At 41.9% G+C, this 14,110-nt stretch overlaps 1 protein-coding gene across 3 annotated transcripts in view; it reads left to right on the plus strand.

Annotated features, from left to right (window-relative positions):
* The first annotated feature begins 4,793 nt into the window (after positions 1-4,793).
* The window catches only part of HAVCR2 (hepatitis A virus cellular receptor 2), a 63,897-nt gene continuing 54,580 nt past the window's right edge, over positions 4,794-14,110 (plus strand). Inside the window, exons 1-4 of one of the 3 annotated variants that reach the window (XM_037044823.1) lie at positions 4,794-5,485; positions 6,494-6,832; positions 8,012-8,095; positions 12,629-12,672. In XM_037044823.1, the coding sequence (XP_036900718.1) occupies positions 5,431-5,485; positions 6,494-6,832; positions 8,012-8,095; positions 12,629-12,672 (522 nt within the window). In that variant the 5' untranslated portion in view covers positions 4,794-5,430. The remainder of the gene's footprint in view (positions 5,486-6,493; positions 6,833-8,011; positions 8,096-12,628; positions 12,673-14,110) is intronic. The other 2 variants (XM_037044824.1, XM_037044822.1) reach the window with 2 other exon arrangements.

Here is a 14,110-nt window from a genome sequence, read left to right on the forward strand (position 1 = left end):
TTCTTAAAGAAAAATGGTTATACTTTGTGACATGTATGTTTCAAAAGAGATAAGTTACTGCTGAAGGGTACTGCCACCTGTGCTATTTTAATTCTTCCTTGCTGCATAACTCGATTGTAAGCATCCAGATAGTATAAACTAAGTTCACCACTTTTTAATTTTTATTAAATATTTATTTATTTATTTATCTTTAGAGGGGAAGGGAAGGAGAGAGGAAGAGAAATATCAATGTATGGTTGCCTCTGGTGTGTTTCCCCTGCCGGGAACTGGCCTGCAACCCAGGCATGTGCCCTGACTGGGAATCGAACCGCGATCATCTGGTTTGCAGGCCTGCACTCCATGCACTGAGCTACACCAGCCAGGGCAGTTCACCACTTTTTTAAATTATAAAGATAAGATAAACATGGTAATAAAAATCCAACATAACAAGAGTATAAAGCACTAGATAAAAATCTCTGTCATTCTTCATTTCCAGTTCTATTTGGCAAAGATAACCACATTTAACTGGTTTTGTTTCAAGTTCTTGTGATTGTTACCTTCTTAATACTGAATATGATATTTATACCTCATTTTTTCTTTTTAAAATTTATTTTCCATCTAATCATTTTTTCAGTTATACTTAACATACAATATTATATTAATTTGAGATGGGTACCCCAGTGATTAGACATAACTAGGTGATCATCCCAATAAATCTTGTACCCATCTGACACCATACACAGTTATTAGAATATTACTGGCTATTTCCACATGCTGTACTTACATCCCCTTGATTATTCTGTAACAACCAATCTGTACTTCTTAATCCTTTCACCTTTTTCACCCCTGCCCCTAACCCACTTGCAACTGGCAACTGTCAAAATGTTCTATATCTATGAGGCTGTTTCTGTTCTTTTATTTGTTTTTTTTTTAGATTTGGTTTTTTAGCTTTTATTTACTTCCGTTATTTCAGGTTTTTTTTAGATTCAACTGTTCATAGATATGTAGGATTGCCAGTTTATTGTTCATATTTTTAAATGTTTTTCCTTCTTCTTTCCTTCTTCTTCTTAAAGAAGACCCTTTGACATTTCACATAATACTAGTTTGGTGATGATGAACTCCTTTAGCTTTTTCTTGTCTAGGAAGCTTTTTATCTGTCCTTCCATTCTAAATGACAGCTTTGCCGGGTAGAGTAATCTTGGTTGTACGTCCCTACTTTTCATTGCTTTAAATATTTCTTGACATTCCCTTCTGGCCTGCAAAGTTTCTGTTGAGAAATTAACCAGCAGTCTTATAGGAGCCAAATCCCTTGCTTTTTTTTTTTTTTTATGGGAGCTTCCCTCTGCTTTTCTCTTGCTGCTTTTAAGATTCTCTCTTTGTTTTTAATCTTTTGCATGTTAATTATGATGTGTTTTGGTGTGGACCTCTTTTGAGTTCATTTTGTTTGGGGCTCTGTGCTTCTTGGACTTGTATATCTATTTCCTCCACCACGTTAGGGAATTTTTCTGTCATCATTTTATTTCAAATAGGTTTTCAATGTCTTGCTCTCTCTCTTCTCCTTCCAGCACCCCCACGGTGTGAATATTGGTACACTTGAAGTTGTCCCAGAGGCTCCTTATACTATCTTCATTTTTTAAATTTCTTTTTCTTTTTGCTGCTCTGATGGGGAATTTTTTGTTTCCTTATATTCCAAATCACTGATTTGATTCTCAGCTTCATTTACTCTACTGTTGATTCCCTGTAAATTATTTTTCATTTCCTTTAGTGTAGCCTTCATTTCTGACTGGTTCTTTTTTATGGTCTCTATGCCCTTTTTCATGCTGTTGAAGTTCTCATTAAGTTTCTTGAGCATCCTTATAATCATTGTTCTGAATTCTGTATCTGGTAGTTTGCTTGCTTCCATTTTATTTAGTTCTTTTTCTGGAGATTTCTCCTGTTCTTTCATGTGGGACTTGTTCCTTTGTCTCCACATTTTAGCTGCTTTCCTAAATTTGTTTCTATGTATTAGGTAGAGAGCTGCTACATCTCCCAGTCTTCATAGAATAGCCTTATGTAGCAGGTGTCCTGGAGGGCCCAGTGGTGCAGCCTCCCCAGTCACTGAAGCTGGGTGCTCCAGGAGCGCTTCTGTGTGGGCTGTGAGCACTGTCCTGTTGTAGCTGAGGCTTGATTGCTGTTGGTTTCCCTGGGAGAGATTGACCTCCAGGCCATTTGGCTGCGAGGACCCGCTGTGACTACAGCAGAGGGGCTGAGCAGGAAATGCTCCAGTGGGGCTTTAGTGCTCACCAAGCCCACCCCGTGGGTGTGTTGCTCGTGGAGGTGGTGGAGTAGGTCTGAAGCTGTCCATCACCACCCACTGTTTTGTTAAGTGGAATATATATATGTGTAGCTGTAAGGAAGAATGAGGATATTCTATATAAGCTGAAATGAAGAGATCTTCCGATTATGATGTTCGTTTGAAAGAGAAAGTTGCAAGCCGATCCATCTTAGCATCTCTAAATGTGGAGCAATCAGACAATTGTGATGGAATCTAAAGCCCCTGGCACTAGCTGTGAAGTATTCTAGCCAAAAAGTCAAACCTGAACGAATCCAGCCAAACCTCTAGTGCTAAGTTTCATTTACAAGAGATAGAAAAGAGTGTGACACCACAGGGAAGAAAGAAAGCCAGAACACGGACCATTCCACAGGGCAGCTGACTTGCGCGACCAGTCTGGGGCTGGGGGGAGGGGCAGGGAATCTGTCCCAGATGACCTGCCAGATGAGAGCCAAAGGCAAAGCCGGAACCTACTTGGGTCTGGACTTAAACAAATTTAAGAGAACATTTCTTATTTTATCTTTTTGGGGGGATTAAGAGCCACTTTTGGGGGGGTTATTTTTTATTTTTTAATTACAGTGTACTTTTAGTATAATTTTGTTTTGGTATCAGGTGTACAGCACAGTTGTTAGACAATCATACACTTTGAAAATTGTTTCCTTGCCTCTGTATTTCCATACACACCTACCTGGCACCATACATTGCTATCACAGTGTTATTGAGTATATTTCCAATATGGTACTTTGTGTATTTATTTTACCTAATTTTATTAATTTTTTTAATCTTCTCCTGAGGACATGTTTATTGATTTTTAGAGAGAGAGGGAAAGAGAAACATTGATATGAGAGAGAAACATTAATTGGTTGTCTCTTGCACACATTCTGATTGAGGATTGAACTCACAATCCAGGCGTGTGCCCTGACCAGGAATTGAACCTGCAACCCTGTGGTGCACAGAATATGCTCAACCAGCTGAGCCACCTAACCAAGTAATGCTGGTGTAAGGGAGGGTGCAGGACAGAGGGGAATAAAGGGGAGGAAAAAAATGGGATGACTATAATAGCATAATTACTATAGTATATTTTCAAAAATTTCTACTTTTTAATCTTTTCACCTTTTTTACCCAGTTTTTATCCTTCTATTCCCTCGGGCAACCATTAGGTCCTTGCTCTGTGTCTGTGAGTCTCTTTCAATTTTGTTTGTTTGTATATTTTGGCGAACATTTTTTGGATAATCAGGGAAATTTGATATGAAGTAAAAAATTAGGCGCCATTGGAAAGCACAAGATAAAGATACACGGATGGGCACTGCAATGTTTGCAATAATTTTTTTAAGGCTAGAAAGCCACCACATGCCAGAGAACATTTCCAGAACTCTTCCTGGCAGTGAGAAGGGTCCTCTTAGAGAAGAAGTTGGCAGAGTGACCTTAGCAAATACCCAGTAGGAGAGGAGGCCTGGCTGGAATGTTAAGGTGAATTTTTTTTTAGCAGCTTTATTGAGAAAGAATTCACATACCCCATGCTGTTAATTAGTATGACTCCTAGTCCCATGGTCAATTCATTCTACCTTACACTTGAATGTGAGCATTTGTGGGTTGTTATTAGTAATGGGGGCAGACATGTTAGGGACAAATATCAAACTCTTGAAACATAGTTTATAGTGGAAAAATCTGGAGTTTAAGGACTTGCATTCTCATTTACCCATCATGTGCCTTTGGGGAAATCAGTCTTCTCGTGTCTGTTTCCCCGTCTGTAAAATGAAGAAGTTGACTCGATCTCTGGAGTCAACTTCTCGAACTGCTTGCTCTGTGATNCATTTGTTGGTTATTATTAGTAATGGGGGCAGACATGTTAGGGACAAATATCAAACTCTTGAAACATAGTTTATAGTGGAAAAATCTGGAGTTTAAGGACTTGCATTCTCATTTACCCATCATGCGCCTTTGGGGAAATCAGTCTTCTCGTGTCTGTTTCCCCGTCTGTAAAATGAAGAAGTTGACTCGATCTCTGGAGTCAACTTCTCCAACTGCTTGCTCTGTGATACTATCTGTGTCCATGTAGAACTAGCTGGAGATTTATGTTAAATGCATTTAATGGCATAAAGGCCGGTGACGAGAAAATCAGGAAGGAAAGACAGAGGAAGAGCACAGGTTTTGAGAAATTATTTAGTCTGTGATTTCCCTTGTCTTTTGTAAAGAACCCTTGGCTTTTCAATTTTCCAGACAAAAGTCAGTCTCCCAGGGCTGGGATTGTTTGGGTCTGAGATGTTACCGCAGTGATTACTGACAACTGATACTTGAAGCCCCTGGGGTGGGAGGAGAGGAGACATCTTGTGTATACAAGGTGAAATTGAACATTGAGGTCTGCTCAATTTTGCCCACAGGAGGGGCAAAGAATCACTGCCGACAGGACTGTGTCTTCCCTACGTAGAAGAGTTTGAAAGTTCAAGTGAAAGTAAGAATATTAGCACAAATTCCTCACATTACAAGTTGTATACATGAGGAAACTGAGATCCAGCAAGCTTCTATAACACAAGCCAGTCTGTGTTAGAAAAAGGCTTGTGCTGGAGTGAGTGGAAAGGGCCATAAATGGGAGAATAAGGAACACACCCTTCACTGGGGGGGTCTCCAGCTTCCAGTCCACTGCCTGACACAGCAGCGGTCACACAACTGGCCAACTGACTGGTTTTCTGAATGAGTGTGTGTATTTTTATCTTTGTTCCCTGGTATCGAGTGGGACCCAGACACAGTCTATTTCAGGCAGAGGACCCTTTCTTTGAAGGTATCAGAAGGCTTCCTTTACTTGCTGAGAGACACTTTTTTTGATTGACTAACATTTTTTCTCTGGGTGTCGCTTCCTCTTTGTTAGTACTCACAGAATAAATATCAGAGCCCCCAAAGGATGTATGTGGTGTGGCATAGCAGAGAACTGGAGTTTCCTTTGATGTGACCGTACACTCAGCCACACTAATAGAAGAGTGATCGGTCGGCTGACGTACTGGTTTGCTGGGCTGGCTCTCAGGGCAGTGGCCGCCCCTCTCATGACTGTGGAGTAGAGACTGTGAAGGAAGTATCCAGTTCAGCTGGAGAGGTACAACGGCACAGCAGCAGAGCCATTCCTGGACTTTTCTTCTGCAGAACTCATGTTTTCACATCTTCCCTTCGACTGTGCCCTTCTGTGGCTGCTACTGCTTACAAGTAAGTCTGGGCATGGACCTTTGCGATGGGGTGTGGTGCAGGATAAAGATACAAGGATGGCTGTCGTAATATTCGCAGCCGTGAACGTTTGGAAGCGATCTAAATATCTGTGAACAGGGGAGTGGAAAAAATAAATAAATTGTGATGTATCCATGCTGCAAACAGTGAAACTGACCAAACATAATGGCATGAAATGTATCTAATTCATAATGTTAATTGAAAAAAGCAAGGGGCAGAATAGTACACGTAGTAGCCGTCTGTTTGTGTGTGTGTGTGTGCTGTAGGGTGTGGGAATACAAGGATGCCTCTTAGTGTAGAGACTCTGGGAAGGGGACCTGGGGAATGGGAGTGAGCAGAGGGAGTCTGCCCTCTTCATATACCTTTTAATGTTGTTTGACTGTGTTACAATGTATGTTTGTTTTTTTAAAGGCAGTTAATTTTAAACCCCAAAACAGCCATACGTTAGTTTCTTACTCAGGCAAGGGTTTTTATTCATTATGTGCCTGGTGCTTAAAGAAAAAGAGAGAGAGAAAAGAGAATTGTGATAGGGTAAGTGCCTTTGTTGATGAACTGACAAGTAGCCCGAATGGGTGAGCTGTTTTCCTGGCCAACAATGACTATTTCCATCAGCCCTGCCCTCCAGGGTTCACAGGCCTGGGCCATAACTCTCTCCTAGAGCACTGGTCTTCAAAGTGAGGTTCCAAGAGCAGCCATGTCAGCAATTCTGGGGAACTTGTTAGATATACCAAATTTTATACCCCACCCCAGAACTATTAAATCAGTAATTCTAGGAACTGAGCCCAGGCATCTCTATTTTAACCAGACTTCCCGGTGATTCCGATGCCCCTCAAGTCTGAGAGTCATTGTCTCAGTGGCTCTTCCTTCAAATAGGGTAGCTGCAGTGGTTTCTTCTTTATTCTATGAATACAAGACATTACTTGCACGTTACCTGTACTGGACCAATCTCATTCATGGCCTGCATCTTGCCCTCCTTTTCTCTTTCTTCAGGGTCTTTGGAAGGATCACGCACAGCCAAAGTGGGCCAGAGTGCTTTCCTGCCCTGCAACTACTCTCCATCCTCCCCTCAGGACCTCGTGCCTGTGTGCTGGGGCAGAGGACCCTGTCCCGTGTTTCAATGTCAGCATGAGGTGCTCCACACTGACGGAAGGCACGTGACTTATCGCGTATCCAGCAGATATCAGCTAAAGGGATATTTGCAAAATGGAGACGTGTCCTTGACCATAGAGAATGTGACTTTAGCTGACAGTGGGACCTACTGCTGCCGCATCCAATTTACAGGCCCAATGAATGATAAAAAATTAGACCTGCAGTTGGACATCAAACAAGGTGAGTGGACTTTTGTGTGCTTTCCTTGTGAAAAAGATTCATCTGTAGATTATGTTAAACATACTGATTGGTCTAACTTCTGGCCTCCCCAGTTGTAGCTGCGGTGGTGGCCCCCTGAGACCTACAGGCCCTTCAGCAATGCCCAACCATGTTTAACTCCTCTGTCTGTATTGCAGCTCATGGATGGGATCTGTAAAATGGGAGGAAAGGCCAGATCAGGGGTTGGGAGCCTGACTGCCCACTCGATTTACCTGCGGAGCTTTTAACACCTACAGGTGCTTGAGCCCCACCCACAAGCCAGAGAAAGCAGTGTCTCTGGAGGTAGAAGATAAACCCTGGGATTTTTCAATGTTTTCCCCTGGTGATTCTCCCCCTGGTGATTCTCCCCCTGGTGCAGCCAGGATTGAGCCCCGCTGAGCTGTGCATGTACGGGGAGGTGCGTGTGCTTGGAAGTCTGACATGTGTTTCCTGGCTGCCGGAGCTGAGTTCCGCTCCAACTCGGCCTCTTTCTAGCTGTGTGATCCTGGGACAAGTTACTTAAATTCGGTGACTTTCTCCTCTGTGAAATATGATAATCCTTCCCATACAGGCCATTGGAACATTTTTAGGAGATGTTTTACGAAGAGCATCANGTCTCTGGAGGTAGAAGATAAACCCTGGGATTTTTCAATGTTTTCCCCTGGTGATTCTCCCCCTGGTGCAGCCAGGATTGAGCCCCGCTGAGCTGTACATGTACGAGGAGGTGTGTGTGCTTGGAAGTCTGACATGTGTTTCCTGGCTGCCGGAGCTGAGTTCCGCTCCAACTCGGCCTCTTTCTAGCTGTGTGATCCTGGGAGAAGTTACTTAAATTCGGTGACTTTCTCCTCTGTGAAATATGATAATCCTTCCCATACAGGCCATTGGAACATTTTTAGGAGATGTTTTACGAAGAGCATCAGTGTGGCCATTTGTGTGGCTAATTAGTTCTGTTCTTAACAATTAGACTATGACAATGATGATGGTAGCACAGCTCTTCAGATGTACGATAAACATTTTAAATGTACGATATCCTCTCAAGGAAGGTGTCCAGGTTTCAAAGTTGAGCGTGTGTTTCTTGTTTTGTCTGCTGCCCCTTTGACTCCTGACACGTGCTCCCTGCTCTCAGAGAGGCCTCATCCTTGCCTTGCTTTCTCACTTTAGCCGAGGTCACCCCTGCCTGGACCTGGTGGAGAGACATCACCACAGCCTTGCCAAGGATGTCCACCATTGAGGGACATGGCTCAGGTAATTATGTCTGGGGTGTAGGAGGAAGCCTTCAGGTGGTTTCTGAGTTCAGAGGATTTTGAATATGGAGAAAAAATGAGGAAACAGTTTAAGAGTGGAGGTATGAATGTTTTTGTACGCACGAAGTAGTATTTCAGGTGAGGGAGATGATGAAGATAAACCTGTGCTGGGAAAAATGGGCCCAGGCTAGGATCTGGATTAGGCAAGCAAGGTCTGGTCTAGGTCCAATGCGTTTCACTTCTTTGGATCTCAGCTTTCTCTTCTGCCCAGAGAGTTTTGGATTTCATGACCCAGTAAAATTCCTGACTCCCACCTAAAAGAATTTGATCTAGCTATTTTGCCAAGTAAGGAAAGCAAGACTTCTGTCTAACATTGCCATTACTTTTAAATTAAGTAAATTTAGTGTAACGAAAGACTCTCTACATTGCACTATTATTCTGCGATTCCTAGATTGGTGATGTTTTGCCTTGACTTGGCCCCAGACCATGTTTGGGATTGGATTAGGTGATGTCCTTTATTTTAACTGGAATAAAGCTAAATTCTTTAAGTAATTAAGCAAGGACTTTTACATGCTGCTCTGGTAGAGAAGATAGGATCGGAACAGCAGACTTCAGGTCACATCAATGGGGAAGGTTAACCTTAAACACGATTTCCCAGAGACCTAGTCTCTCCGGAAATCTGTGGAGCTCCATTCTCATCCTGCCAAGTGAAGTCAAACATAAGTAGGTAAATCCCATTTCCTAATCTCATAAATGTCATGAACTGTACTTCATGAGATTTACATAAGACATATGACTAATGTGCTTGGCCCAGCGTCTGATCATAGCCCCAAACTAACATGACCCAACCCATGTTAGTTTGTTGATGTTATCAATAAAAACCAGAGGTGGATTGAGATTGTGGGTAAGTGCCACAGTGACAGGTGGAATGGGTTCCAAGATCACTTCTTCATGCTTGATTTATAAACTCAGGGAAGTTGCTCAAACTCTGGAAGGCCCAATTCCTCACCTCTCCTGTGCCTGCTTCGAAGGACCGTTATACAGATTGAATGTGATAATGTCTGTAAAGGGCAGAGTAGTACCCGGCCCACAGAAAGCATTCAGAATTAGTTTTTAGTATAGATGGTAACGTCAGCTCTCTAAAGGTTTCATCTTTGTTGGTTCTTTCATGATTGTTAGCCACCATCGCGTACCCAATTAGTGAGCAGATGAAATATGGTGGAAACAGATGATCATGCATGTTGTGAGCTAATCAAGTAATATCAGATATTTATTGTATGCTGTTATGATATTTTAATTTTTAAGTTATTTTTATTTTTATTGATTTAGAGAGAGAGAGAAACATTGATTTGTTGTTTCACTTATTTATGCATTCATTGGTTGATTCTTGTATGTGCTGTCACCAGGGATCGAACCCACAACCTTGGTGGTATCTAGATGGTACTCTGACCAACTGAGCTACCTAGCCAGGGCACTATTATGATATTTTAAAAACCCTATAGCCACAGACTTAGAAGGGGCTTCAGGGGTCATTTCAACCCACTGCCCCATCCTGTTCTCCAGTGTTTTTTAACATAGCACCACCAAGTAGGCACTCACTCTATGCCCACATGCATTTCTCAACGGGGAGTTCACTTTTCATGAGACAATGCATTTTCTTAGAGTTGTCTGTACCATAAACAGAAGTTTCCTTCCTTTCAGTTCTTCCTTGTTTGTTCCCTACTTGTAGGAAAAAAAATATGGGACCATTTCTTACACCAGGAAACACAGGCACAGTATCTATAATGTCAGCTTTTCAAACACCCCCAAAATATTTAAACAAACAAAAAAAGGAAGTGCATTCAAAAATAGGAAAAATAAATGAAATTTTCAAATTAATGTTATTTAATTGTATAGCTCTACTAGGTAACACTGTGACAGTTACCCTCAAGTCAACTCATGTGTAGTCATATGTACCTCTGCTTAATGTGGAATGTGGATGCATTTAATGTGTTCGCTGTAAAGTGGAATAGAGCCTTAATGAGGGTTCCAAGGATCCCAGAAGCTTTGAATCCACCTTGAATACAAAATAAATGCAACCTCTCTTCCACCTGAAGGAGCTAGGACTGGGTCATGGGTAAGTGCTCCGCTCTGGAGGACTTTGAGTCTCAGGTTTGCCAATTGATAGTTGTATGCTTAGGGCAAAGTGCCTTTCTGAGACTCAGTTTTTCCATCTGAAAAATGAGAAAAGAATAGTACCTACCCGTTGTGGTAAAGACTAAAGAAATTTTGCATGTAAGGTGCTAAGCACCATGTCTGGCACATAATACATACTAGGTGGTAACTATTAAATGTACTTTTAAGACCACTGGGCCCTGGCTGGTGTGGCTCGGTGGATTGAGCACTGGCCTGCAAACTGAAAGGTTGCTGGTTCGATTCCCACTTAGAGCACATGCTTCGGTTGCAGGCCAGGTTTGCAGTTGGAGACATGTGAGAGGCAACGGATATCTCTCACACATAGATGTTTCTGTCCCTCTCTTTCTTCTTCCCTTGGCCTCTCTCTAAAAACAAACAAACAAACAAACAAACAAATAAGCAAACAAACGCCATTGCATCCACCCCCACTGCTGCCTCCACCAGAGCCAAGTCTTGGTTTTCCTGGGAGAAACATTGCAACTTGTTCCAACTGTTCCATCTCGGTTGACAAGCATCTATGTGAAAATAAACCATGATGATCTAAAAAGGCTCTAGTTTATTGATCATTTTCACTGCAAAATTAAGTAAAAAAGGAGAGAGAGAAAGACAAGTGAGGTAGTTTTAGGCCAAATAAATATAGGAAGTGGACACTGGGTTTATAGGAGAAAGTCTTGTGTGTGGTGAAGATGTATGTTTACTTAACAATTCCACCAATGTGGTTTTTATACTTTAAATTCCTTTGGGGAAATAAAAACAAAGGTGACTAGAAGGTAATCTTCTTCCTTTCTGTTTTTTAGAAAAAGAATTTTAGGCTGAGACTATGCTCATATGACATTAAGATCATAGTCTGTTAAACCAGGGGTTCTGTGTTAAAGGGTTTAGGCTTTTAGGCCTCCAGAAAGTGACAGAGGTACTTAGGAAGTTTCAGGATCTCTGAGTGAAGCAAAAGAATAAGTAGGCGCACTCTGTTGTCCCAAAGCCGTGTCTACAAGGTCAAGCAGGCCTGTGCCCTTCTCGTTCCCTGCTCTGTCTGCTGGGCCTGACAGAGAAGATGTGTAGTGCATGTTCATCGAATCGGTAGGCAGATGACTAACAGGAAGGGAAGAAGGTGAGCTGGCAGCTGGGTAATGTGATGCGCTTAATAGTAGAGACAATGCCAATGTGAAGGTTGCTGAAGGCAGCAGAATTTAGTGTATGCTTATATTTACAGTAGCCTAGATGTGGAAGCCACCTAGGTTTCCTAGACAAGCCTAGACAAGCAACTTGTCTATTGATAGATGAGTAGATAAGGAGGATACACAGACACACACAATGGAATATTACTCAGTCACAAAAAAAGAATGAAATCTTGCCATTTGCCACATCCATGGATGGACCTAAATGGTATTATGCTAAGTGAAATAATTCAGACAGAGAAAGACGATCGATCACCTTATGGTTTTACTTGTATGTAGAATCTAAAAAAAACAAATGAACAAATGAAACAAAAATAGACTCATAGCAACAGAGATCGAACTAATGGTAGCCGGAGGGGGAGCAGGCGAAAAAGGCGAATGGGAATATAGTCAATGATATCGTGGTAAATTCCACCGTGACAAATGATCACTAGACTTATTGTGGTGATTACATTGTAAGGTATATAAATGTCGAATCACTGTATTGTGTGCCTGAAATTAATATAATATTGTATACCAACTATACTTAATTTTTTTTTAAAGAATGCTGATGGCATGCAGACCGAAATTGGAAGGCCATTTCTGCCCTTCACTAAGCTGTGTGATCTGCTTAAGTCATTTCCTGATTCTTGGCTTCTCACCTGCAGTGGAGCTAATTGTCCTTCCTTAGGACAGTTGTTTTGAAAGCTCAGTGAGATATTTCAAAAGTTTAGCGTGATGCCTGCTCCTGGTAGATTGTAGCTATAGTTATTTTTATTTCCATTTTTAGGCAAGCAACTACCCTGTCTCCCTCTGAGAAAATGTCAAACCTTTTCGAGAAAATTAACTCCTGTTATCTGTTGAGGTCTAATTGTAGTACAACGCCTGCCGGAGTGTTATCAGTGTCTCTGGAATTTCGCAGACCCCGAGAGGGCCTGTGGACACAAAAAACTGCATACTCAACGTAGGTCTTCCTGGCTGAATTTCCACTTCATAGAACATGTGTAGCAATGGGTTCACTACCTGGATGAAAAAATCCTGAGGTTGATTCCTAAGTGTTCAGTAAAGCGTTTTGGTCTCCCAATTCATTGTAGTGAAGAGTGTGGAGCAAAATTAACGTCGGACAGGATTGTTAGGTATCTTTAAGACTTTTTAAAAACTCAGATAAAAAAAACCATTTTAACCCATATTCTTCTTCTCTGTGGCAGAAGCACGGACACTGGAGACCTTCCACGATAAAAATGAAACAGTAAGTAACATTCGCATGTGTGTGAGCTAGCGTTTTGTTGAAGTCAGAGAAAATAGAGTGTGACTTCAGCCTTCCTTCCTGACCACTCTTCCCTTGGGGAAAAATGCCTTTATCTTCCTTAGTTTCAGATTCCTTGACTATACCATGTTGACGATAGCAGTTCTAGCCGCTGTAACATAGGCCTGGTGTGAGCATGGAGAACAGGGAGGCATGTAAAGTGCCTGGCACGTAGTAAGTGCTGGAAAACCAAAGAGAAGAAGCATTAGCATTTTGTCCCTCTTCACAAAGCTCACAGCTGCATACCGCTGTGGAGAATTCGGAGACCCTCCAGCTCCCCAAAATATGGTTTTTTCTTCCTTCCATTGCAATCCAATTGAAAAAGATCATAATTTTTTGTTTAAACTTACTTATTTATGTAAGACAAGATACCAGTCAGGGTCATTCTAAGCCAAGAATTTGTATATCTAACTATAAATAAAGCAATGTTACAATTAATGACGCTCCTAGTGTCCCCCACTGTCTTAGAGTAAAAGGGAAAACCTCTAGAAAGTGTACTTACAGCAATGACTTAAAGATGCTTTGGGAACTTATCCAGGGGTCCTCATTCATCTGACTCAGTCTGCTACTCAGTGATCACCGCCGAGGCTCAGCGTTTTGGGTGTGACCCTCCCCTCTTCCTGATCAAGTAGGCACACTCTGCACACTCCCTCCCCCCTCAAGTACTGCCTCCGAAGTGCCTCCGCACACCCGAGCTGCTGGGTGTGCAACACCCTGCGTGTGGCACTCCCGCAGTAAATGTTTATTGAACAGACAGAAGGTTTAATTCTCTTTACTTCTTTGTTTTAAAAGTGTTGACTATTGTTTTTAAAGAGGGAACATGGATTAGAATTTTAGAAGGAGAGGATTTTTCTGTGTGACCTTCAGTTATCAAAAAAAAAATCAAACAAATGGCAGCAATGGCAATAACTGTTATTAATTAAGCATTTATCATGTCATCAATATCAGGGCTTGTGCCAAGTATTTTATATTTTTGTCACTTCATTTTCCCAATAACTCTACAAGACGACTCAGCTCTTGGTGACAGAGCTTGGATTTGAACCTGGGACTCTCTGGCTGCAAAGCTCTGGCTTTTAAGTCACTGTCTTTCTGTGACAATAGAGGTTTCACTTTAAGACACCAAACTCCGACTACTCTGGAAACTTCTGGAACACTGGGGGATCTTGAATGAAGAAGATTCTACTCTAAAGCCCATGTTTGTTTCTGGGAGAGGGAAGTCCATTTACTAAGAGCTCCTCCTTTACCCACAGCACAGAAGGGCACATTTTATTCCCTTGTGAACTCCAAAGATTATGCTACTCCCTTTCTCCAGGTGTTTCGAGGCTTGTTTAGAAGGGAACAGATCAGGGTGGTTTTCAGGTCCCTGTACTCCCATGATGCT

Source organism: Sturnira hondurensis, unplaced genomic scaffold, assembly GCF_014824575.4.
Source record: "Sturnira hondurensis isolate 20B ecotype Veracruz unplaced genomic scaffold, ASM1482457v3 Scaffold0004152, whole genome shotgun sequence".
NCBI classification, from domain to species: Eukaryota; Metazoa; Chordata; class Mammalia; order Chiroptera; family Phyllostomidae; genus Sturnira; species Sturnira hondurensis.